At 35.6% G+C, this 24,962-nt stretch overlaps 2 protein-coding genes across 20 annotated transcripts in view; one reads left to right on the top strand and one right to left on the bottom strand.

Annotated features, from left to right (window-relative positions):
• Positions 1-22,724, bottom strand: part of BAZ2B (bromodomain adjacent to zinc finger domain 2B) — a 316,560-nt gene extending 293,836 nt beyond the window's left edge. For 18 of the 19 annotated variants that reach the window (XM_045066575.1, XM_045066584.1, XM_045066581.1 and 15 more), the window contains exon 1: positions 22,592-22,724. The gene's annotated coding sequence lies outside the window, so the exon portion shown is untranslated. The remainder of the gene's footprint in view (positions 1-22,591) is intronic. The other variant, XM_045066576.1, reaches the window with a different exon arrangement.
• LOC123387983 lies at positions 13,158-24,009 on the top strand. Its single transcript, XM_045066738.1, has 3 exons — positions 13,158-13,231; positions 21,780-22,851; positions 23,248-24,009. Exons 1-2 carry the CDS (start codon positions 13,158-13,160, stop codon positions 22,606-22,608), a joined length of 903 nt encoding a protein of 300 aa, XP_044922673.1. The 3' UTR covers positions 22,609-22,851; positions 23,248-24,009.
• The last annotated feature ends 953 nt before the right edge of the window (positions 24,010-24,962 follow it).

Here is a 24,962-nt window from a genome sequence, read left to right as displayed (position 1 = left end):
CATAACTTATATACACATTGGGAAACCAAAAAATTCATTTGACTCACTTTATTGCAATATTCACGTTATTGTTGTGGTCCTGATCAGAACACACAATATCTTTGACGTATGCCTGCAGGTTTAATATAGGAATTTAAAATTTTTAAGGAAGCAACCAGAGGAAAGCAGCTTAAATTTGGGTTTCTAAGGCAAAAAATACTTAAAAATGTGCTATGTCTTAATTGTAAAAAAGGGGGAAAAACATTGAAGGAAGCAAACTTCTAGCAATCTTGAATAGTTCATCTATTTACAAGGTGAACTTTGTCAGATTTACCTACATTTCAAGAAAAAATTAAAAATGCAAAGAGGGGCACCTGGCTTGCTCAGTTAGTAGAGCATGTGACTCTTGATCTCAGGGTTTTGCGTTCAGGCCCCACAACAGGCAAAGAAATTACTTAACAAAAAATACGTTTTTAAATTAGTCTAATATTTTTTAAATGCAAAAAGGTACCTTTTGGAAGTTTCTAAATACCTTTAAAAGTAACATTTTACATTTTACAACTTTATTTTAAAACATTTATTTCTTAACAAGATAAACAAGTAATAGTCTGATTACATATAATATTTTTAATACCTTCTCAGAATTTAAGATCCATATCTCTTTTTCCGGATTCACTTAAGTAGTATGTGTGGAAACATATTGACTACAGTAGACTTGCATCACATAATATCACATCTCATTCTCTAGAAAACCTATGGTTTTGTTATTTTAAAACCTATGACTGAAAAGTATATTATAAACATCTAAAGCTATAACAGAAAAGCATATTATAGACATCTAAAGGTATAACATCACAGAAGAGATAGTAGTCTAACCGTTCACAAGAATGAAAAGCTCTTTTCCGAGCTGTTAGAAAGGTTCTTTCCTAACAGTTTTCTAGGCAAAAGAACAAGTCTGAAGCAAATGAGAGTTAAGTTTCAGGTTTTTTTTCTCCTGCTCAACAGTCCTTACATTGCTTATTTTTAAAACAGGAGTTGTAAATGAAATACAACTACTACAGGTGAAGAGTTAGAATCCTTATTAATTTCAGTTGCTGGTTGTCTTGCCAATTTCCCTAGTCCACTTCTGTTTCTATGGTAACAAAGGTAGAATCAGGAAGCAGAAGCAAATATTTTAAGATAACAGTTATAGAAGGATAGTCAAGTACTGAATGGTAAAATATGAAAAGGAAGAATGGAATCACAATTCATATGATTTTAAAGATACTTCCAGTCCATTATTTTTTCCTTGTTTTCACAGAAAAGTATTTACATTTTCATTATAACTTCTAAAAATTTTGATTCCACTCCCACTTTGGGTGGCCAAAAAACAAAACTAAGCAAAACTCTAAAATCACCAAATGTCCAGATTTACCTTCCATCACAAAATTCACAGTACTAGAATTAAGGCTTTAAAATATGACAGCATATCTTGTGATTCATTTTAATTTTGATTTTATTTGAAACAGTGGGTTCTAATGGGACTTTTTTATTTTCAAGCAAAGCAGCTACCTTTAAGAATGAAAATAAACCTTCTATTAATACTGGTATTAAACTTTCATATATATATACACACACACACACACACACACACACACACAATACCAATGAAACACTATGTGTCTGGAATACAAATTTCTTTTTTTTTTTTAAGATTTTATTTATTTATTTGACAGATCACAAGTAGGCAGAGAGGCAGGCAGAGAGAGGAGGGGAAGCATGCTCCCTGCTGAGCAGAGAGCCTGATGCGGGGCTCAATCCCAGGACCCTGGGATCATGACCTGAGCCGAAGGCAGAGGCTTTAACCCACTGAGCCACACAGGCACCCCTGGAACACAAATTCCTTCAGCAAAGTTTCTAAATATTTCTGGGGTCATCTTAAGTTTGTTAGTATCCTAAATCATTACTTTGTTAGATCGTCTGAACTGTTTATTGTTTGCCAAGTTGCTTTATATTCAAAATATTCGTCTTCCTCTCTCAAAACATTGTCACTTCAAAGAGTCTATGTTTCTGTGTTTGCTTTCTGTGTCTGTCTCTGTCTCTCTCATTACTCTGGGGGAAGGAAGCTGCCATGTCAGAAGGAGCACTATGGAAATGATCACGTAACAAAGAACTGAGGCCTCCTACCAATAGCCAATAAGGAACTGTCAATAATAACCTAAGCTTGGCATCAGATCCTCCAGCCCCAGCTGAGTTTTGAGATGACTGCTATCCCAACTGGAAGCTTGATAACCACCTCAAGGGAGACCGTGAGTTAAAACCACCTAAGCCAATCCCATTTTCCTGACCCACAGAAACTAAAACACAAAGATTAGTGGAAAAAGCACATCAGAAAATGATACGTACAGTATACTGCTATATAAGGATTTAAAACATGCTAAATAATGCTGATAAACTTGAGTATTTTTGCTAAATTAGATAATCAATAAGGTATCTTATTCACCTTTTTATTTCTTCCTACCTTAACTTGGAGAGTTCCTTGCCTAGAACAAACACTTAAGAAGTAAATGATGAAGTAAAGCATTAAGATGTGATGTAGTTTGGACAAAACTCATATCTAATGTGCTTGTTCTTACTGTTAAGGGAAACAAAAATGTAAGCCCCTACCTCTATGTGACAACTAAAATAATAAAATGAAAATAAATGTTCATTTATAAAATACATGATGTGCTAACCTGTAAACATCAGAAAACAAAGAATATGCCCAAAATCTACATTTCAACCACTGTTTTCCACAGTGAACATACAAACTTTGGCCAAATTTTTCCATCTTTATCTACGGACAATCTGGAATGTATGTCTGTTTACTTCTATGCATCCAAATATTAATCCTCTTATAAGAAAGGTCCTGAGGGATGCCTGGGTAGCTCAGTCAGTTGAATGTCCCAGACTCTTGATTTCAGCTTGGGCTGTGATCTCAGGGTCATGACATCCAGAAAATAATCACCCATAAACCTCACAGTAAGACCAGGCTTTTTGGGGTGGAGGGGATCAAGAAAAATCTTTAAAATTACTATGAGCATATCCCTCCAAAAATCTTAGTAAAAATAATTTCTTTTAAACAATTCAAATACAAATATAATTCCCCAGTAAACAAAAACATATGATTATTTGTAATAATTAAGAATATACAAATTAGGAATCCCTGGGTGGCTCAGTTGGTTAAACATCTGCCTTTGGTTCAGGTCATGATCCTGGGGTCTTGGGATCCTTGGGGTCTTCTCCCTCTGCCCCTCCCCTCACTCTCTCTCTCTCTCTCTCTCTCACTCTCTCTTGAATAAATAAATAAAATCTTAAATATATATATATATATATATTAAAATAAAATTATTCCCATTAAGAATACAATAAAAAAAGGGGCACCTGGGTGGCTCAGTGGGTTAAAGACTCTGCCCAGGGTTCTGGAATCAAGCCCTGCAACAGACTCTTTGCTCAGTGGGGAGCCTGCTTCCCTTCCTCTCTCTCTGCCTATCTGTGATCTCTGTCTCTCAAATAAATAAAATCTTAAAAAAAAAAAAAAAGAATACATTAAAAAAATTCTCAAAGTCCACGGGATGGAGTGTAAGATAGTACAACTTCTCCTGAGGAACATTTCATGAGTATATGAAAAGAGCCTTAAACAAAAATAAAACAGCTTTCATTCACATAATCCCTCCCCAAAAATCCACCCAAAAGGCCCAAAACTGGTATAAGAACGCCATCATCAAAAAAGTCAGGGAAAATACCAACACTATAACAAGACTCTGACTCCATACACATATGTCCCAAGAGCATAAGGGGCAGATTTTAAGAAATAAAATCTGAAATTTTTTTGAAAAATTCTGAAATGTCCCAACCCACAACTTGTAGAACTGAAGTTTAGGAACATGGAAGGCCTATAAGAGAAGTGGAAATCAGAGCTTGGCTCTTGTGTTCACACTGCAGAAAGACATCAAGGGGCCTTTAGGCCTCATTGTTTTAATTTTCCTCAACCTGTCATTATGGTTGAAAAGGAGCCAGCTTTATAAGTGATGATCAAATTTGACTAAGCAGACATAAGTACTGACTCACCATACCAAACTCATAATCCACAGTATTACAGAGTAGCAATTCTCCCCCTACTAATATCCCCCATCCACAGGTATGTCAGGCTCTCCCTGAAACAGGGGAACTGCTAAAATCAAAGGTTGACCCTCAGATATAGGATTACAGGTACACCCACAACACAAATCTCAAGAGATTCACCAAAAAAGTTCTAGAAGAAAACAAACTGTATTTCCTGTTGTCTAGTTCATCTTGTTGCTTATCCCAAATATCGAATACCATCAACATCTAAACCTTTGTCTAGCACAAATTGTAAAATGAAAAGTAGTCGTGCCTGGGTGGCTAAGTTGGTTAAGCATTTGCCTTTGGCTCAGGTCATGATCCCAGGGGCCTGGGATCAAGCCCCACATTGGGCTCCCTGCTCAGTGAGGAGTCTGCTCCTCCCTCTGCCTGCTACTCCCCCTGCTTGGGCTCACTCTGTCAAATAAATAAATAAAATCTTTAAAAGACAAAACAAAACACTAAAATAAATAGAGAAAGCCATCAAGAACTACCAAGTTGCCCATGTATTTAAGTAAATTTCAATCTCCTTTCTGAATATGTTAAAGTCTTAATAGAAATCAATGAATACTTGCTTAACCTGATTCTCAAAAACACATCTAACAAACCAAAATGAGTATCACAGACGATGAAGTATTTGAAGCATTTCAAAAATCAGAAAAAAATAACGGTATGCTCAGTGTTAATACTAGGCAACTAATTCCTTGCGCCAAAGAATAAAGTTGTAAATATTAGAAGTGTGGCAACAAAATTATCTCATGATTACATATAAAGAAAACTAGAGAATCAACTGATAAATTATTAGAAAAAAATAAGAAAGTTGAGTAATTCAATCAATAGCCAGTAAGAATTATGCCACAATGTTTCAGGAGAAATTGAATGTCTTGTGGGGAAAAAAAGCTGAGAGTTCACACTTCACCTCTCACTTAAGTAGATTCCACCTACGATAAAAATTCAAGAGTAAAGCAAAGTAAACCTTAGAGCCATATACAAAAAGAATGCAACACTGGTCTTCTAAATAGTTGTATTTTTTCCTATTTTGAAAATAACAATATGGGGGTAGAATTCCAAAATAAATATCAGAAAAGGGAAGAAGGAAGGGAAAGAGAGAAGGAAAAAAAAGAAAATAGTGATTTGCTAGACCTTGTTCATAGAAGTTCACAAGAGTCAATTGTTAAAATTTTTAGGAATTTTGCAACCCAGTTGTTAAACACAGTCATCTCTAAAAATTAAATTATATAGGGATGACTGTGTGGCTCAGTCAGTTGAGTGTCTGACTCTTGGTTTCAGTTTAGGTCATGATCTCAGGGTTGTGGGATGGAGCCAGCGTAGGGCTCCATGCTCAGCAGGAAGTCTGTTTGGGATTCTCTCTTCCTCTCCATCAGTCCCTCTCCCACTCTCACTCCCACTTCCATTCCCACTCCCTCTTTGAAATAAACACATAGGGTCACCTGTGTGGCTCAGTCGGTTAAGCATCTGCCTTCAGCTTAGGTCATGACCTCAGGGTCCTGGGATCAAGCCCCGCCTTGGGCTCCCTACTCAAACAGGGAGCCTTCTTCTCCCTCTCCCTTTGTGGCTCCCCCTGCTTGTGCTCTCTTGCTCTCTGTCAAATAAATTGAATAAAATCTTTTAAAAAAATAAAATAAAATACACAAATCTTTTAAAAATTAATTGTATAAACTTAACAATCAATAAATTATATTAAAAATAAAGCAATAAATACTCAAAATTTATCACTTTCTAATTATTTTACCACATTTTATTATTCTTTGAGCTGTTGAGGTTATTTACATCTATTGTATCAGCTTGGTACAGATACTGTATAATAATTGTGTGTCTACACTTCCAATTCTGTTCAGTGGTATTAAATTGTTGGAATGAAATAGGCTGTGTCAGGAGTATTTACACCAGGGAAAAGAACACACAATATAAATCAAGACTCCCTCCGCCAACACACAAACCAGTTGTTAATATTTACCAGAATACCACTGCATAAATGTAAACCATTCATTATGGTTTGACCCAACAATTCAATCTCCTGGAATGTTTCCTAATGAAATAAATTACAATATGCACAAAGGCTTAGTGATGTTTGATGTTATATTATTTCATTATATATTATATGTAATCAAATAGTTTAAATGCCCTAAACTTAGGTAGTTGAATAAATTATACTGTTTGAAAATATTTAATGACATGAGAAAATGCCTCCTGATATAATCCAAAAAAAGAACTAATAAAGTAAAAAAGAATGAAAAAGTACAAGAACCTAATTTTTTTTTTTAAGATTTTATTTATTTGTCAGAGAGAGAGAGGGAGAGAGAGAGAGCACAGTCAGACAGAATGGCAGGCAGAGGCAGAGGGAGAAGCAGGCTCCCCATCGAGCAAGGAGCCCAATGTGGGACTTGATCCCAGGATGCTGGGATCATGACCTGAGCCGAAGGCAGCTGCTCAACCAACTGAGCCACGCAGGCGTCCCTACAAGTACCTATTTTGTAAAAAAAGAAAACAAAACACATAAATACTTACATAGAAAAAAAGATCAGAAATTAAAACTTTGTTTTATGAAAAACCAGCAAAGAGGCTATTGAAGAAATTTTTTTATTTCTTTTATTTTTTTTTAAAGATTTTATTTATTTGACGGAAAGAGATCACAAATAGGCAGAGAGGCAGGCAGAGAGAAAGGGGGAAGCAGGCTCCCCGCTGAGCAGAGAGCCCAATGCGGGGCTCGATCCCAGAACCCTGAGACCATGACCTGAGCCGAAGGCAGAGGCTCAACCCACTGAGCCACCCAGGTGCCCCTTGAAGAAATTTTTTTAAAAGATTTATTTATTTATTTAAGAAAGAGAACCTGCATGAGTTGGGGGGGGGGGCAGAAAGAGAGGGAGGAGGGAATCTCAAGCAGACACCTTGCTGAGCACAGAGCCTGACAGGGGCTCAATCTCATGACCATAAAATCAAGACCTGAGCCAAAATCAAGAGTTAAATCAGACATTTAACCAATTAAGGCACCCATATACCCCTCTACTTGAAGAATTTCTGGTATTTGAAACTTGAACTCTGATATTTCTTTCCACCAAAGCTCCAATATGATTGCTATAAACATCCACACCCTCTCGTTCCCTCTAAATATAGAGTTACCCCTCCTTCTAGCTGATGTCAATCAATCTAACATGGGTCTGAAACCCATGTCATCCCACTTCTCAAAGAATTTCTAAATTATGTTCCCTGCCCCTATACCGTCCTTCTCATCATCAAGAAAGTTACCTTCAAGCCCATATTTTTTTTCCTAGAAACTTGCCAATTTCTTTTCATTTCCCTTAAAAACAACAATAACAATATCCAAACTCATGTTCCTATCTCTTTAGCTTTAGTCTAAACCACTTCACTGAAACTATTATTGCCAAAGTCACCAATGTGCTTTTTTGCTTAATTTAATAGGATTTTTTATTTGTTCTTACTTGATAGCACAAAACCATTTCACTTTATGCCAGTTCCCCTCAGTTTTGTTTTTAGAGAGGAGGTTTATGAAGACTTTCATTTCATTAAATAAACTTCAATATAAAATAAAACAAAAATGCAAGTAATAAAATTTTGGACATTTGACATTTTTATCTTAATATTTTCTGTACTTTTCAAAACATTTGATAATTTTTTAGTCAACAATACACCTCTAATTTTAAAACAAATCTTGTTGTACATCTAAAACTAACATGTTTTATGTCATTTGTACCCTGTTTTCTTAAATATTAGAAAACAACAAAATTAATATAAAGAAAAAAGGAAAGGACAATGAATATGATCAGCTGTAAGAAAGAATAATTGGCAAGTTGTAGAGTAACATGTACAATTTACTTTTATCACAAATAAACATATGGCACAAATATAAGATAATATAAGAATTTATTGTCTAAAGGTTCAAGTTGTATTCTCAAATAGTGATAATTCAGGCAGCTAATGAATATAATAGAATTACTTACCAGGATGATAATCCTACTTTATCAAGGAACATTTATTTTTAATATGCTGAGTATTATCCAATAAAATTAGTATTTTAATAAAGAATTTTTATTACAAGAGATAGAAACAAAATAAAAATTTGACAGTGCCTTCAAAAGTTGACCTTTAGTGGTCTAGTTCAACATTCCCTATAATACAAATTTTTTAGAGTATACAGCAGAAATGTGGTACAGATACCAAGTGTTGATGGGAATTTGGGCCTTAATATGAGCATTAAAGTGTAGTTTTACTAGCAAAAAGGAATAGGGAAGGGGATGCCTGGCAGAACATATAACTCTTGATCTTGGGGTCAGGAGTTCGAGCACCACCTGGGCCACAGAGTTTACTTAAAAAAAAAAAAGGAAAGGAAAGAATTATATGTCAAAGAATAAAATATATGAGAAGTGACTATAAAAACTCTGGGGAGGAGGACATTGGCTTTTTTTTTTTTTTTTAATTTAGAGAGAAAGAGAGTCTGAGTATGAGCAGGCAGGGGGGAGGGCAGAGGGAGAAGGAGAAAATCCCAAGCAAACTACATGTGGAGCGCAGAGCCTAAAGTGGGGCTCGATCCCATGATCTCAAGACCATGACTTAAGCCAAAATCATGAGTCAGTTGCTCAACCCACCGGGCCACCGAGGTGCCCTGGCAAGAAGACATTTTCTAAGCTTAAAAATGTTAAGAATGTTTAAAAAAATCTAGAAAGGACAAGTTAGTATTTCACATTTCTGTAAATAAAAAACTATTAAATAAGTTAAAGATTTATAATAAATATATTAATAGCATAATATCATTAATACTTAGAATTTATAATTTATAATAAATGTACTAAGACCTCTGTACAGTAAGAGGCAATGTCAAAGACAAATCACAAAAGAGAAACAGGTTAACTGAAAGACGCTCATTCTAGTTAGTCACTGAAATGCAGATTAAATAAGGTATAATTTTTTTTTTAAAGATTTTATTTTTTTATTTGACAGACAGAGATCACAAGCAGGCAGAGAGGCAGGCAGAGAGAGAGGAAGGGAAGCAGGCTCCCTGCTGAGCAGAGGGCCAGATGCAGGGCTCGATCCCAGGACCCTGGGATCATGACCTGAGCCGAAGGCAGAGGCTTTAACCCACTGAGCCACCCAGGCGCCCCAATAAGGTATAATTTTTTTGCAATGCAACTGGCAATGGCTAAAAATGATGAATATAACCCAATCCAACGAAGATGTAGTGAAATAGGTACTACTACCTACTACTATTAATATACCATAAACTCATAAATCCTTTCAAAAGCCAAGTTCACAAGACATGTATTAGGAGCCATAAAATATTCCCAGCCTTTAACCCAATAATTACTTTTTTGGGAATTTATCCTATGAAATGATGCCAAACAGCAACAATAAAGCACTGTGCATAAAAATGTGCATTGAAGCATTAACCTTAAAGGTCAGAAGTAATGGGGCACCTGGGTGGCTCAGTGGGTTAAGTCTCTGCCTTCGGCTCAGGTCATGATCTCAGGGTCCTGGGATCGAGCCCTGCATCGGGCTCTCTACTCAGCGGGAAGCCTGCTTCCTCCTCTCTCTGCCTGCCTCTCTGCCTACTTGTGATCTCCGTCTGTCAAATAAATAAATAAAATCTCTTAAAAAAAAAAAAGGTCAGAAGTAAAGAATCAATCTATCTGTATGAACAACCGTGAGCTCCACTATTAGCGTTCCACTGTAGCACAAGGAAAAATTTCAAAAAAACAACTCTCCTGAAGTCTTAGAAAATAAGCACATTTTACCAAGTAGAAAGAGAGGGAATAAAAATTGCATACAGGGAACATCATGTGTATAATCACGGATTCATGAAAGTCTGTCCTCAGGGATCTATAAAAAGTATGGTATGTTTGTAATATGTTTAGAACATGCTGCCTCCTATCTCCGAGTGGTTTTTAGAAAGTGATGTTTAGCAGTGGTTTAAACACATGCAGAGCAATAAATGCAAATAAAAATGAAAAATATGAGGCTAACTGGATGTGAGTATTCATCTTCATACAAATGTGATCCATCAGGAGTAAGGTAGAAGGGTTTTAAAGAAATAGATCAGAGTTTATCTTAAGCTAAACTCATCATGAGACTGATATGATGTATTTAGAAATAATATCTAGCCACTAGGAAGTGGTAAGCCACAGCCATTCTCTCTTGTTCTTATTTATTTATTTATTTACTTACTTACTTACTTGAGTGAGAGCGCACACAAGCAAGGGGAGGGACAGAGGGACAAGCAGATTCCCCACTGAGAGGGGAGCCCAATGCAGGATTCAATCCCATACCCGGAGATCATGACCTGGCGGAAGTCAGATGCTTAAGTAACTGAGCCACTCAGGTGCCCCCAATCTCTCTTGTTTTTACTTTCAGTATCTAGAAAGGAGGAAATAGGTGTTTGGCTACATCAGATTATTGTTATAGTCATAAGAAATAAATGTGTATGCAAGGTATTACAATCTCCAACCTCCCTAAACTAGCTCAACCCCATTCCTTTAAATTATCATGTACCTCATATTTATCCTCCTACCCATTCTGTTGCTATTAGTCCAGTCATTACCACTGGACACTGGAATTTCTGCACTGTCACTGGTTTTTCTTTTAAGTGTCTACTTCTACACATTTAACAGATTTCCTCCAAATCCATCTTTCTAAATTTTTAATCATATCACATCTTTGCTTAAAAATATATTAGCTAACTCAAACTTTATCTCCTACTACAAATTTTAGTTAGGCAGGTTTCGCTCCATTCTCTCCTTTGTTCACATTGTTGTTCTAAAATATCTACTACTCTAGGGGCACCAGCATGGCTCAGTCATTAAGCATCTGCGTTCAGCTCAAGTCATGATTCCAGGATCCTGGGATTGAGACCCTCATCAGGCTCCCTGCTCAGTAGGGAGCCTGCTTCTCCCTTTCCCACACCCCCTGCTTGTGTTACCTCTCTCACTGTTTCTCTGTCAAATAAATAAAATCTTAAAAAAAAAAAAGCTACTACCATAAATAATATAACCAGTACTTCCTTCAAAAACTAACTGAAGTTCTACCATCTCCTTGAACACTTTTAATTCCAAGCCAATTTTTTTCTTTCTTTACATTCTGGGGTATCTACAGCAATACTTTAGCATATAAACTATTCTGAACCATGCTACTTTCATATACAATAGACATCTTTTCATTCTTTTCTTTTCTTTTTTTTAAATTAGGCAGGGAGCCTGGTTCTCCCTCTTCTGTTGCCCTCCCCCCCCCCATCGTGTTCTTTCTTTCTCCCCTTCAAATAGATAAAATCTTTAAAAAATAATAAAATAAAGTAGGCTCCATGCCTGCTCACATTCTTGAAATCATCACCCTGAGATCAAGACATGAGCTGAAATCAAGAGTTGGCTGCTGGAGACTCATCTTATTGGGATACTAGTCAGTAGGTATATCAATAGGTTCTAGTCAGTAGGATATATCAAAATACAGTAAATATTATCTTTGACATGAACTATACTGGAGACAGATACATGATCTCTCAATAAGTCTAACATAGCCCATTTGCCAGCATTAAAATAGATGCCATTTACATAGTTGAGTTCCAGATACTCATAGCTGGCATGCATTTAGGAGCTATGAATACAAAAAAATATACTTATATTAAGACATAAGAGCCTATGAGAATACTATGAGAACTACCCAGAGACACCTGACTCCTGTATCCTGCCTGTAGATAACATCACTGAATAAATGATGGTTACTGAAATTGTTTTTCTTTCCCCACCCCCAATTTTCTACCCCAATAAATAACTGAATTTCAGTGGGTTAAAAATCACAAAAGATGAGATTATACTCTATATACAACCTTTTTCTCTAAGTAAACTATGACTTCCTTAAGCATATCATGGGCTAGGCATTTTATTTCTGAGCACTTTGAATTGTTTCTAGTTACAAAGTAATAGATGTCAGCCTGATTCTTGTTCTCAATTTAATCAATTTATTTAACTAATCACTACTGCCTAACATGTGACTATTGGCCCATCACAATAGTATGAAACATGAAAAATAAGTAATTTTTACTTGTTTCCATGGGTAACTACGGGATTACTTTCAAGTCTCTTGTGAAGTCATGAGATTACCAAATACAAATTAAATATGCATTTTTACCCAGGTAGATGTAATTAATTTAGCTGGTAGCTCAGGACTTAAGCTGAAACATATCAAATGTTACCTACTAAGAATAAAATGTTTGCAATAAATTGCAAAAAAGAGATCTATTTCACAAAAAGTGCTTCACACTAAAGCAAAAAAGGTCAAATCAAAATACTATGTCAATAGAACACTTCATTAAAAACAATAACCCCAGAAAACCAAATAGTGGAAAGTTCTGGTCACAGTATATCTAGCTCTACGACCATCACCACCACCCACCGCCTCTGGCATGCCTTGTTCCTACCCTCCCATTTTACACATAGTAGAAAAGCACTTACAAATTCTTTAAACCATTTCTTCACCTTTTTGAATTTTGGCAGTACATCTATGAACAGTCTTTCTGGAAAGGGAAGGGAAAGAAAGCTTTCCCCTAACTGGCCAAAGTATTACATGTTCTCTTCCTGGACCAGCTGTTTACTGTTTGCACAGCCCTTCCCTAACCCTTCAACTTCCTACTTCAAATCCCCAAGGTATGATTATAGATAAGACTTATTTTCCCTAAGTTGCTGAAAATATTAATGACAGTGCATAAGAAGTTAATGCTAAGGTACTTAGGCCACAATGGAGAAAATCTTGAGACTTTCCAAGAGGACTCAATTATGCAACAGTGTTCCATTTCTCTTAACCTCCTTTAAAACTGTCTCCTTTTTTGATCTTGTTACTACCCGCCCCCTAACAACACTTGGTTTAGCTCTACAATAACCCCTCTTTTAAAATAAAGAGATTTGACCCACAACCTCTGACTGTTACGGTTGCCTGGCAGACCCTATTTCTTCCAGTATGCTACACTAACCCATAAAAGGAGAAACATATCATTCTGTGACTTACATGCTGTTCCCTATTTTTTTTAGATGTTCAAGATGGGCTTTGCTGTTTCATATGTTGCCATAATGGTTCATGTCAATAGCAATCCTTTTCTCAAGGAAGTCCAGAAGTAATGTTTCAATAACAGAATCATCATGAACCCAGAGAAAGTATGGCTTGTCTCTAAACTCAGACATTAGATAGCTCTTTATTCCTACTCATTTCCAACTTTATCTCAAAATACATCATCATATAGAAATAATTATGTAAAAATTTTAAGGTTTTCTTCTGACACATCTCTTGAAAATAAATCATCATCACAACATTGTAAATAAGGAAATTGAAATAAATTTCATTATCTTAGTACGCCAATGATGAAGGTAAGAAAAGTCTACTGAAAATTAAGACCTTATACATTGGTGTGTTCGTTTTTTTTAATCTTTCCTTTTCATATTCTATTTTTTTTTTTTTAAGTAGGCTCCTTACCCAGCATGGAGCCCAGCGAGGGGCTTGAACGCATGACCCCAAGATCAAGCTCTGAGCTAAGATTAAAAGTCAGATGTTTAATGGACTGAGCCACCCAGGTGCCCCATACTCTCTATATTAAATCGTATTTCTATTATTAGTGAAATTCAGTACAAATGTAATAAAAAATTGGGGCTATAAATTGTTTCTTTTTGTCCTTATGGATATTCCTATTACTGGCAGTTCAGCCAGTCTATCGTCTTTATTTATCCAAAGTAACTAAAAGAAGTAAAAGCACTTTTTGAGTCAGTCATTGAATTCCCTTGGAAAGCTAGTTCTTCACCAAGAAACTGAGAAAAGAGAAACAGATGTCCTCTCTTGCTCAGTGCTCTTAGCATATATGACCATGCATTACATTTCAAAACAAAACCAAAAACCATTTATAAAGCATTTTAAGAGAATGAAGGAGAAAGGAGTGGTTCTGATTAACCTCATGAGAAACAAATATTTCAATAACTCTGATCAGAAAGGGCAGTTCTGTCAATTTTAAACTGGCCTCCACAAACAACAAACCTATCACTGAAAAGGATGATTTGAAACTGATTAACCCACTTTCTCCAGAAAAAGCCAAGAAGTCATTCTTGAAAGCAATGGAGGAAAAGGAGGATCCCATAACATTCTTTTTATTCTGGGAGAAGAGGTATGGGTTGGGGATAACTTCAAAATGTTGCCCAACCATGCCATATAATTAACAGAACTAGCTTTTATTTATTCGTTTTATGAGGGGTTCACAATGCCCTTCTTTTATTGGATCCTTTCTTCCTGATCTCTAGGTATTCAGTTTACTCCTTTTCCTCAGTCTAATTTAAAGCTACCTAAAACTAAAAAAGCCTTTTAAAATGATTTGAACCAGAAGTCATCTCTTCCTTATTCTGAGCTTTCACAAACTTTCAATCATAGGTCTCTAAGAATACTTAACACAGAGTTCAGTATGAACGTGATTAAAGAGGGTAGCTGTCCTGTTTTTCCCTATTATTGGTACTAGAACAATAAAAGCATATCAAATACCAGTGATTCTCCTGTGGTTGTCATTACTTGGTCAATTCATTTTTCAAATAATGGCTACAATTTCTATGGTTTTGTTGGGTTACTAATATTTTATTTATTTTTAAAGTTTTATTTAAGTAATCTCTACACCCCATGTGGGGCTCAAACTTATGACCCTGAAATCAAGAATCACATATTCCTGACTGAGCCAGCCAGATGCTCAAAGGTTACTAATACTTTAAGAACTGAGTTCATTATCTCATCTTTCTTTTTATCTAAATATAATTAACTGTTGTAATGAGAACCAAAAAAGGCAGACAAGTAAAATCTGAAACCTTCATTTTGGTGGAAACCTAAGAACTTCTCTTTTTCTGATCTATCAACAAGTAGGAGAGGAAGGAAACAAAACTTATTTGAATTTCACTTCCTTTTATTTTCTCACTTTATTCTGTGATGAGATTCCCAAAGAGCAGGAAAATAACTAAAAGGATGACAGTCAAAAAACAAAGAAAAGGAGAATATGATAATTTACAAAATGACCCACGTAACCTCAAATAATAGCTAATTAACTGTGTAATAAAGTTGTTATCATAGGCAATTCGAAACTAAAACATAACAATCGTCCTTTAATAACCTCTGAATTTATTATTTAGAAAAAAGTACAGCCCACTATCAGCTAGATTAAATTTGGCCATATATTCTATTATATTACCAACATCTCCAGCCATTTGTGAAGCCAAGGAAGAGTAAAAGGCACTCTTAGGAATGGTACTCAACCTTGAAGTGCTGAAAGCTACTTCATCATCTAGTGTGGGGACAAACACATGCATGCACATGTGAACAGAACACTATGTTGTGTAGAAGGCTCAGTATAATCACCATCTTTATAAATCACTCAGGTATCCACTTATTTTAACATACACAAATCAAGGCAGAGCTCCCTGTGATTCCTACAAGGGTATCTGAAATCATATTTAACATTTCACCTCCCACTCTTCTCACTCAAAGCTTGAGATGCAAAGATTCTCTCCTCTTCTTTCAGTCACTACTAGGCAGCAGAACATGCACAAAAATATTACAAGTGGACTTGAGCAGAGCTATGCTTAATATTCCAGAAGGGACTGAAAAAGCAGAAGAGACTCCTCATTAGATTTCTTCTAAAAAAATAAAAGTAGCTTTCTGGTTTTAGGATTAGCATTATTCTAATCAAATTATAATGTCCTGTTGCTCTTCCTATCTTGTCTTACACCACTCATAAACTAAAAGTATAGTCACGTTTCTATATATTATGTGAAATTGCTTTACTAATTAATTAATTAGTAAATTAATCACAATTAATTAATCACAATCATTGGTTACTTAGTTACAACTATAGATAACTAGCAAAATATAATTAACAACATTTTTGAATCAAAGATAATTCAGTTACCTACCTATAGACAAAATTATAAAACATATTTTCAAAAAATTACAATAGTTGTGTAATCTAGGTTTGTTTGTTTCTGGCCAAGATGAAATATATGTAGGTAATACATTATTGACTTTCTACACTTGGTCTTTCAAAGCCTCTTCATTTTATTCAGCATTTAGTTTAAATTAAATATTTAAAATTGAAGCTGTTCTATGTTGCAAACACAGCTAAAATGAAGAGCTTCTGTAGCAGCAGTGACCAGATTTTAAATGCAGGTAGATCAATAAAAAAAAAAAAAAAAAAATTCACCAAGCACAGGCTCCATGTGTGAGTGGAATGGTTTATAATAGCTTGCAAATGACTATGTGCTTGCTGTAACCAGCTGTTCTTAAATTATGAATATGCAACCAATTCATGTTAAAGCCAAATCCCAGCACTATTTCTACAGAGAAATCCCAGTAGTTTTGCTTGTTCTACATGTTAGCTCTGTTAAGGATACAAATAGCAGTAAGCTTCCGAACAAATAGGACCAAACTATTGGCATTTCATGCACTGGTTCCATTATCACAGTGGGGGATGTCAATCATTGGTACATTCCTATAACAGCTCAGGCAATATGACAATGATCTCGTAAGAAAAAAAATCAAAATCTCTGCAGCAGACTCAAAGTCCTTCTGACAACCTAATGCTTTCTTTCTTCAGCCAATCAGAATGTCAGACCTGACCTACTAGAAGACTTGCATCAAGCCTGAAACATTTAAAAACATCAATCATAAAAACAAAGACAGGACATTGAATTATACAGTATTAACCTCCAGGGTTTGCATACAAAGACCTTAGATTTATTTATGTCCCAGTGAGTTAAGAGCTTCAGTACACTGTTCTTTACACCAAACTGACTGCCAATTTGATGAACCTCTCTGCCCTCAGCAGGAGTGCACCGTCTTTGATTAATGAGTGCATGCTTGTGGAAAAGTGTTAAGAGGAGAAAACAGTGGAAAAACACACAATTACGTGTACACATAGCTGAAGTACCAATTCAATAATTATCTTCAAACCAAATGCCTCTTTTTCCTTAAATACACATGCACACATATATACCCACAAAATTAGTAAAGGTTCTTATCTACATATTACTACATTATTATTTCTAATACTTATTTTTTGAATGAAAGGCATTCAAAAACCAAAATGCAAATTTCATAAATTATAACAACTATTTTGAAAGCATCAATTAAAAAAAAAATAGAAAACACCCCAACTTAGAGAGCAAATTTTCAAATATATGGGATAAAAACTGTATTTTCACCTCACACTCCTATAAAAGCCTATTTATTTAAAAAAAAACCTGTTTAAACAATACATATCAAGTCTATTAAATATTTTACATCTCAAATTGTATTATGAATTGCCACAGTTCACATAACATTCAATGTAGATTTAAAAGTCACGTAAATTTGTTTTTCTTTCAGCAAAGATGTTGCCAATATTTTCTAATTCCACAGGTAACTGCAAATTAATTATACTTATTGCCCATAATTTCAAAGCTAATAGGGTCAATAGAAAAACTTGTGAAAGTTTAAACTTTTTATGACTCTTCTGTTTAGAATGACCAAATGTGGAAAAATTCCTACTTACATGTTGGGATGAGGATCTGCACTACAATTCAGACTATATTACCTATAAAAATGAGCTAAGAATTGAGATTCCTTTAAAGTAAGTTTATGTTTAATATACAACTTACCATAATTTAGTTTATATGAACATTAGCCTTGACACAAATGTTAGGAGTTTCTTAAAAAGTAAATCATAGGCTAGGGTAACAGAATGATTTTCTTTTTAAGGAACTGTATGGCTATTATATAAAAAAGAGTTGAGAAAGTGTACTACCTGAAAGAAGTCTTAGTAATACATGGTCTATTTAAAAGGAAAACATCTCTATAAACTTATAATTGCAGGAAATCATAATTCTGGAATCACTTAGCAGTGTATAAGAAATGTTTACAATTTGTTTATATTGTATAGGAAATCCTTCTAATGGTATTTAACTCAGCAAACCATATATTCTGATCACCAATTTAACATTTTAAGTATTTATTATAGGCAAACTTATTTTAAATATGTTATAAATTTTATGCTCTTTGAAAAATTGTTTAAATGCTTATGGTACATAAAGATTTAAAGAGTAAAAATGAGTAAACACTAAAACTAGATATCTCCTGATATAGTGGTAAACTACATCATATATCCTTAAGCTTATTATCCTAAAGATTTTTTACACATTTTTTTTTTTTTAAAGTGCTTTGTCTGTTGGAATGGTCATTCTTTATTCCTCTTCCTATTTCCTCTCCTATCAAATTAAATAAATAAATTAAGTAAGTAAGGAAGTAAGTAGAAAACATTTAGGTATCAATGGGATGATCTGACACCTTTTAGTACCATAGTCTGATAGGAGAAACTATCACTAAAAGTTAGTAGGTATAATAAAAATATTTCAATTTTTAAAATTATTAAATGGCCACTAGTCCATTATTTAATATCTTCACCTCCTTATAAAGAAAACTAAACATAAACTTGCCCACTTCCTCAATAATTCTTTTCTCTTCTGATTACCTTCTGCAACAAAAGTTTAAAGAAATATTTAATCAAACTAGTCAACATTTATTAAATAAAGAACAATTTTTTTAAAACCTTATGGTATGAAATACTTAATTTTATATATTCAAAAGCTTCTTAAAATACCTAACTAGGTAATTTAATTAATCCCTTAGGATATCAAGTATATTAAAAATCATTAAGACATTATTTCAACTAGGGGTCAAAATCACACATTACTTTGTGTTAAATCACTTCTTTTGGTAGTCTTAGCTAAGATTAGGTCAGAAACTCAGAAACTACAATTTAAAATCCTCTGAGAAATCTTTAAATCTAAAAGTAATCAAGTTTAACACATTCTTTCACTAATTCAAGGAGATAAGACAGAAAACTGGAACTTTCACGCAACTGTGATATCCTACATCTTGTATAGTAACACAAAAGTAGCAACAAAGACATTAACAATTGCAGTTCAAGCTGGGAGTGACTGTTCTGTTTCAATTCAATGACACCACTAATGGCTTCTTAGCAGCTCCATGAAATCAACCAGCTGTCAAGTTGATGCATCAGAAGGAACAGTTATGCACTCCCATAAGAAAAAGCAACACATCAGGATGTTTGGCAAAACATCTGCTCCTTTACACTGCAGTTCTATAATAAACATGCAAACAAAGAAATGAGAGAAAGGGCAACAGAATTAAAATTCCAAGGTTTCCATTACAGTCTTAAACGCATTTTAAATAAATGACATAAAAATAAAAACAAATTTCTGCCAACTTGAATACTTTGTTATTTTAAATCTTGAAAAATGCTAAATATAATTACTCAGATTCTTCTAGAAAGGCAAAGGCTACATAAAAATCATTATATTTTAAAAATTGAGAGTAAACTATATTCACCCAGAAAAATTATCATAATGTACAAAACGCAAAAAATATCAAAATATATCCTTCATTTGATAAGAATGCCAACAGCATTCTAATAAATGCATTTCCAAGACTGAACACTCTAAAAATATTTTAAGCAGTGTTTGAAAGAGTAAATGCTACTATAGTTAAGCAATAGTTTAACATATAGGAACAGTAAAGATACTATTCTCTGGATTTTAAAATATCTGCCTACTCCTACTTTTCTCCAAACCATTATATGAATACAATATTAAGTCCTGATAAATAACTTTCTTTTTACAGCATACAGTTTGATCATCTCCCCTGAAAGACTCTTATTTGTCATCACAGACTTAAAATAATTTTACATTCAGCCATTCATTTCAAACATTTGTAAAATTTGACTTTTTTCTATCTGAAATTTAAAAGTGCCCCAATGTTGTCTAAATTATTGATTATGCAGCATAGTGACAATATGTACAGTGTTTACAATAGGTGTGAGACATCAAATGTACTTAACTACCATTTTCTTAAACTGCTTATCCTCTGTTGCTTGCCATTTATAATCTGCCAAATCTTCTAGTCCTTTGTTGCATGTATAATTTAAAACCATCTGTTCTATGTGCTTTTAACTATTTAAACATTTTTCACCTACCTACAATTCACATAAATGGCAGACATTCAATTCAGTCAAGCTTTCTATATAGCGTTTTACATAAAGCAAATTCCAATATAAATAACATAGCAAATAATACCAAAGAAGACTGCTCCAGAGATAAAAACATACTACATACAATGTAATTTTTATGTTAGACAAACCTTTTCAATGTATTCAGAATTGTTTCTATTAGTTTTTTTTTAAGTTAATTATAACCAGTGTTTTTCCCCATCCCAGAAGACAAAGAGAATGCAAATTAAATACAGACAGTTTCATGTCCTTGTTAGAAGAGAAGTAAATATGCTGACTGAAAATGACTACAGGAGACAGAATCCCACTTTCCCATTCAATTTACAGTGCCTCTTATTTATATACCAGTCAGTGAATCATTAAGTTTGGTCATGTGACCAATCGAACTTCTGTGAGATAAAAAACTATTTTAAACAAGCAAATTAAAGCAACACTAATTTTTATTGTATATTTTTACATAATGGCTGCCAAAGAGCTTACAGCTTTAAGTTATAAAATATATTTTAAAATAAATTTTGCCTTTTAAATACTAATGACATTTTTGCCAATCGTTTAATATGTGCTACTAAATTTTAAAAGTATCCAGTAGTTCCAGGTATTTTAAGTTGTATCTTTCCAAAATGTAAGTAAATATGTTTTAAAAAATTATTTAATTACAAAAGAGGACCTAGGTAATTTAAAATAATTGTATGTAAAATATTAACCAAGCTGATTAAAGAAACATCTACAGCAGAGTGAAGTAAATGAGAAAGGAATATACTCATTAAAAATAACATTTGAAACCTTTTAAGAAAAAACACGTAGACAAAAAACTAGGTGAATACCAATGACACTATAAAAGTTTATACCATCTTTTTGCACATAATTTTCCACCTGTTACCAAAACGTAAAATGTGTAGACGCTGAGGATTCATTTTGAGAACGCGACCCAAAAATAAGCAATACAACTTATCTTTAACCAGTAAGTTACCTGCCTTTTAAAACCGGGGAAAAAAATTAGGTGAAAATTTTACTCTTGGGAAAATTTCTCGATAAAGTTTACATGACGTCACTGGGCCCCCTGAACATTCCCTAAACTTTGAGTTTTATCCAGACACACTTTTTTGCCTTTCTAAGGCTTCTTTCCCTTTCTCAAAAATAAAAAAGGGAGACTTGGGAATAAAAATTGCCCAAGATGGCGAAACGCTTGTTGTTTAGAGGGCAGGAAAAAAAAAATGGAGGATATTGTAATATACACAAAGGGATAAATTTCACCAACTCGGCCAAGGACTGCAGCTGCTTCTCTCTTTATAAGGAAGCAACACACAAAAGATAAATACAGAGGGAGAGAAAAGAGAAAAATCTCCCAAACAGCAGGGCCAGCTCTTACTCTCCAACAAACACTTCCTTCCTTTCCTAAGTCCTAATTCTGGGGTTCATGGAACTAAAGTAACAGGAGGAAAGCCGCGAAAGAGGAAGGGGGGAGGGGAGCGACAAGAAGATTAAAAGAGCGGAGTTGAGGGCTGGCGGTTGTTCCCGGGAAGAACTGCGAGGAGACAGACATTACTGTAGGAAAAGCTACGCTCCTCTAACCCTCCGTGTACAGGCACAGATCTTCCCGTATCCAGATCTTCTCCCGTCTCACCTGCCCCATTACAACACCCGCCCCCCCCACCAGCCCATTTTCAATAAACTCTGGAGCTCCAAAGCTACACAGAGAAAGCAAAAGAGGCCCGGACTTGGGGGGTGGCGGGTGGGGGTGCCAGGAGCTGATCATCAGTCCTGAGGGGAAGAGGGGGCGGAGGCAAAAAAAGGGCAGCAGTAGGCGGACTGGGGGGTGGGGGGGGTATCTGGAAACTACCCCGGCAGGGATTGGGGGAGCAGCGTATATTCCCGGGGAGGAACGGCGATCGCAACAGTGCCAGAGGTTATCGTTTAAGAAGCAAAACTGTTGGCGGCCACCCGAGCGCTGGGAGCCGAAGGAAGGAGGAGGCGCGCAGCCCGGGCGGCCAAGCAGGGCGACCGGCACAAAGGAGGCGGACTGGCGGCGGCGGCGTCTGCCCGCGGCCCTGCTGCACCGAAGTCCCGCACTGGCAGCTAGGAATAAAGTTTACATTCTCCTGAGACCGCACCCCCCACCTCCCACCCAGGACCGCGTCCTCCTCCCCCAAACTCCGCTCGGGACCCCGAGCACCGCCCCAGCCTTCCAGCCAGCACAACAAAGAGACACACCGACCGGCGAGGGTAAACAGCCGCGGAGGGCGAGCAGGGCGGGCAGGGCGAGCGCCTCGAGAGAAGCAACTCCGGAGTCCCCGCTCGCGGAGCGTAGTTTTTCCTGTTCTGCTACCAACCGGCTTTGTAACATTTGGAATTTCCATCTTCACCCGCACCCCTCACACCCGAAGATTTTAAACTCACCTTTACTTTCGAACTGAGAGTTGCGGTGGATGAGATTTTTGCCTTCCCCAGATGGCTGAAGGTTACGATTTTTGTTTTTGGAAGCCCTACCACCTCCTTGTCTCGATTATTATTTTTGCAAGGAAAGTATAAAGAGAGTTGGAGTGGAGGTGAGATTTGTGATCGCGAAAGCCCTTGACTCCCTCCTTCTCCGCCTTCCGCCTCTCTCTGATTAGTTCCTATCCAGCAGCAGATTGAAGCAGGAGATGATTCTTCTCAAGGTTTGTTCAGCAGCTTCACTTCTAGGCGAAGGCTTCATGAACCAAGTGACGTCAACCAACAAGGCTTCTCTCTCTCTCCTCTCTCTAACAATGAAAGTTGCTGTTAACAAGGGAAAAAAGAGAGAGAATTGTTTATACCATTTCAGTTCCAATAATAAATGACCTATCAGCTCCTAAAGGAGCCAAGGGAGGGAGGGGGGTTGCTTCTTCCTCCCAAGAATTCTGTAGCTTTGAGTTTGCAACCGTTCCTTGTCCCAAGAAAAAGTTAAGAAACTTAATTTTTTTTTTTCTTTCCAAAGCAGGACAGAAAATAGGATTGGAAACCCAATTTAAAACTGGGCAATAGGGAGCCTAGATTAACCATTTCCACCTAAACTTTTTTGTCTGTAAACTCAGAATTCGGCTGAAGTCTATAAACCATCTAAATTAATATGCCAGGAATTCGTGGATGTTTGGAACTCAAAATGCAGGACGCAAGACGGTCCCGGTATAAAACTCTGCTGCCCAAACACAGGCAAGTTAAACTAGCTGTAGTGCTGATGCACTGAATTAAAGTTTAAATAAAACACGTTAAAACAGCAAATCGTTTTAAAGTTAGAAGTTAAACCTGTGAAAGGTAATCCCAATTGTAGTTTCTCCCTCCAATTTCTGAAGTCAAAAGGAGTGGGGTTAGCTAATCGCAGGAATTGAACACTTTTTTAAAAAATCAAGTTAAGCCTGGTAGCTCATTTCTCCATCTTTAAACTACACAGGAGGTGTGCTTTTTGTTTACTTCCAGACTCTCCCAACTTTCTGTTATTTACCCTTAGATTTCTCCCTCACCCCCCAATCCCAACATCCTAAAACCAATAAAGTTAAAATAAAGGTGAAGTACACCTTACTCCTTCCTGGGTACACCACCCCATAACTTCCTAAAAATGATTTTTTAAAAACTGTAACTTCGGTTAACGTTTTATTACACGAGAATATATATACTTTTTTCATTGAGGTAGTGTTTTTTCCTCCGGAACACATGGAAGTCTCCATGTTTATATAATTAAAAATTGCATAATTTAATTTTCAGGATGAAGAGCAAGTGAAAAGCAAGCCACAGAAGAATAATTTGACCATATATGTATATTTTGTACATACATTTGTGAATAAATGTATCTTAAAAGATGCTATTGTTTTATGTTTCCTCTTCAGCCACTGGCTGTGATTTTAATTGTGCTGGAGGATCTTCATTAGTATTAACACATGGGGAGATTTCACAAAGCTGCTTCATTAGGGGGGAAAAAAAAGCTTGGCAGACTAGGTCTTTTTGCATGCACTGAGAATGTCAGCCTTACCTCGGTCATTTGTAACATAATAAGTGCAAGTACAATGATTGCAGTGCAGGAGCACTGGGGGAAGGGCAGAAATACTGCCTGTCTAATAGGGATATCTGAAAAAAAAAGGCTGCTCATTACACAGTAAAATGTATGCTAAAAATTAGTGAAGATGATGTCTCAGGAGACTGATGCTAAATAAATTAATGTGCTGATATGTTTTTAATTATTATTTTTGTAGTAGTTTATTTCGTTCTCAGGATTCACATTGAGCAGCAAAGCTGCGCTAGCACTTATTGATTTTTTTTCCCTGCCACATTCCCGGAATACAGATTTTAATCATTTCACTACACCACACTCAGTAATTTCATTAAAAACTGGAACCTTCTATCCCCAGAAAAGCATTTAATTTCAATGACATACAATTTCTCTCTTAGCAGAAAACCGTCTCTACAGTAAAAGCTGGCCTAAGGTTCAAATGCATAATTTAATCCTGAGTTTTCCATGCTCTGCATTCCTTTGAAGCTATAATTTGAGTAACTACCTAATAACTGTAATAAGGACAATAATTTCCTTATAATATATTATTAACTCATATTTAATTAACTCAGAGGCCAAGCTCTATACATGTATGACTGGGTCAAGAGTTCTACCATCTCAAAATTTACCAATAGTGTTCCAGGAGAAAAATAAAGATTAAAATATAAGTGTGAATGCTAGCATTTAGATATTCCAACCGAAATAATTAACAAAAAAAGTTCATGAATTTTAAATAATAGTGGCCACTATTCAAACAGTATTTTA

This window comes from Mustela putorius, unplaced genomic scaffold (genome assembly GCF_011764305.1).
Source record: "Mustela putorius furo isolate JIRA1106 unplaced genomic scaffold, ASM1176430v1.1 tig00003869_pilon_pilon_pilon, whole genome shotgun sequence".
Lineage (NCBI taxonomy): Eukaryota > Metazoa > Chordata > Mammalia > Carnivora > Mustelidae > Mustela > Mustela putorius.
This window is presented reverse-complemented; position numbering and strand designations above follow the sequence as displayed.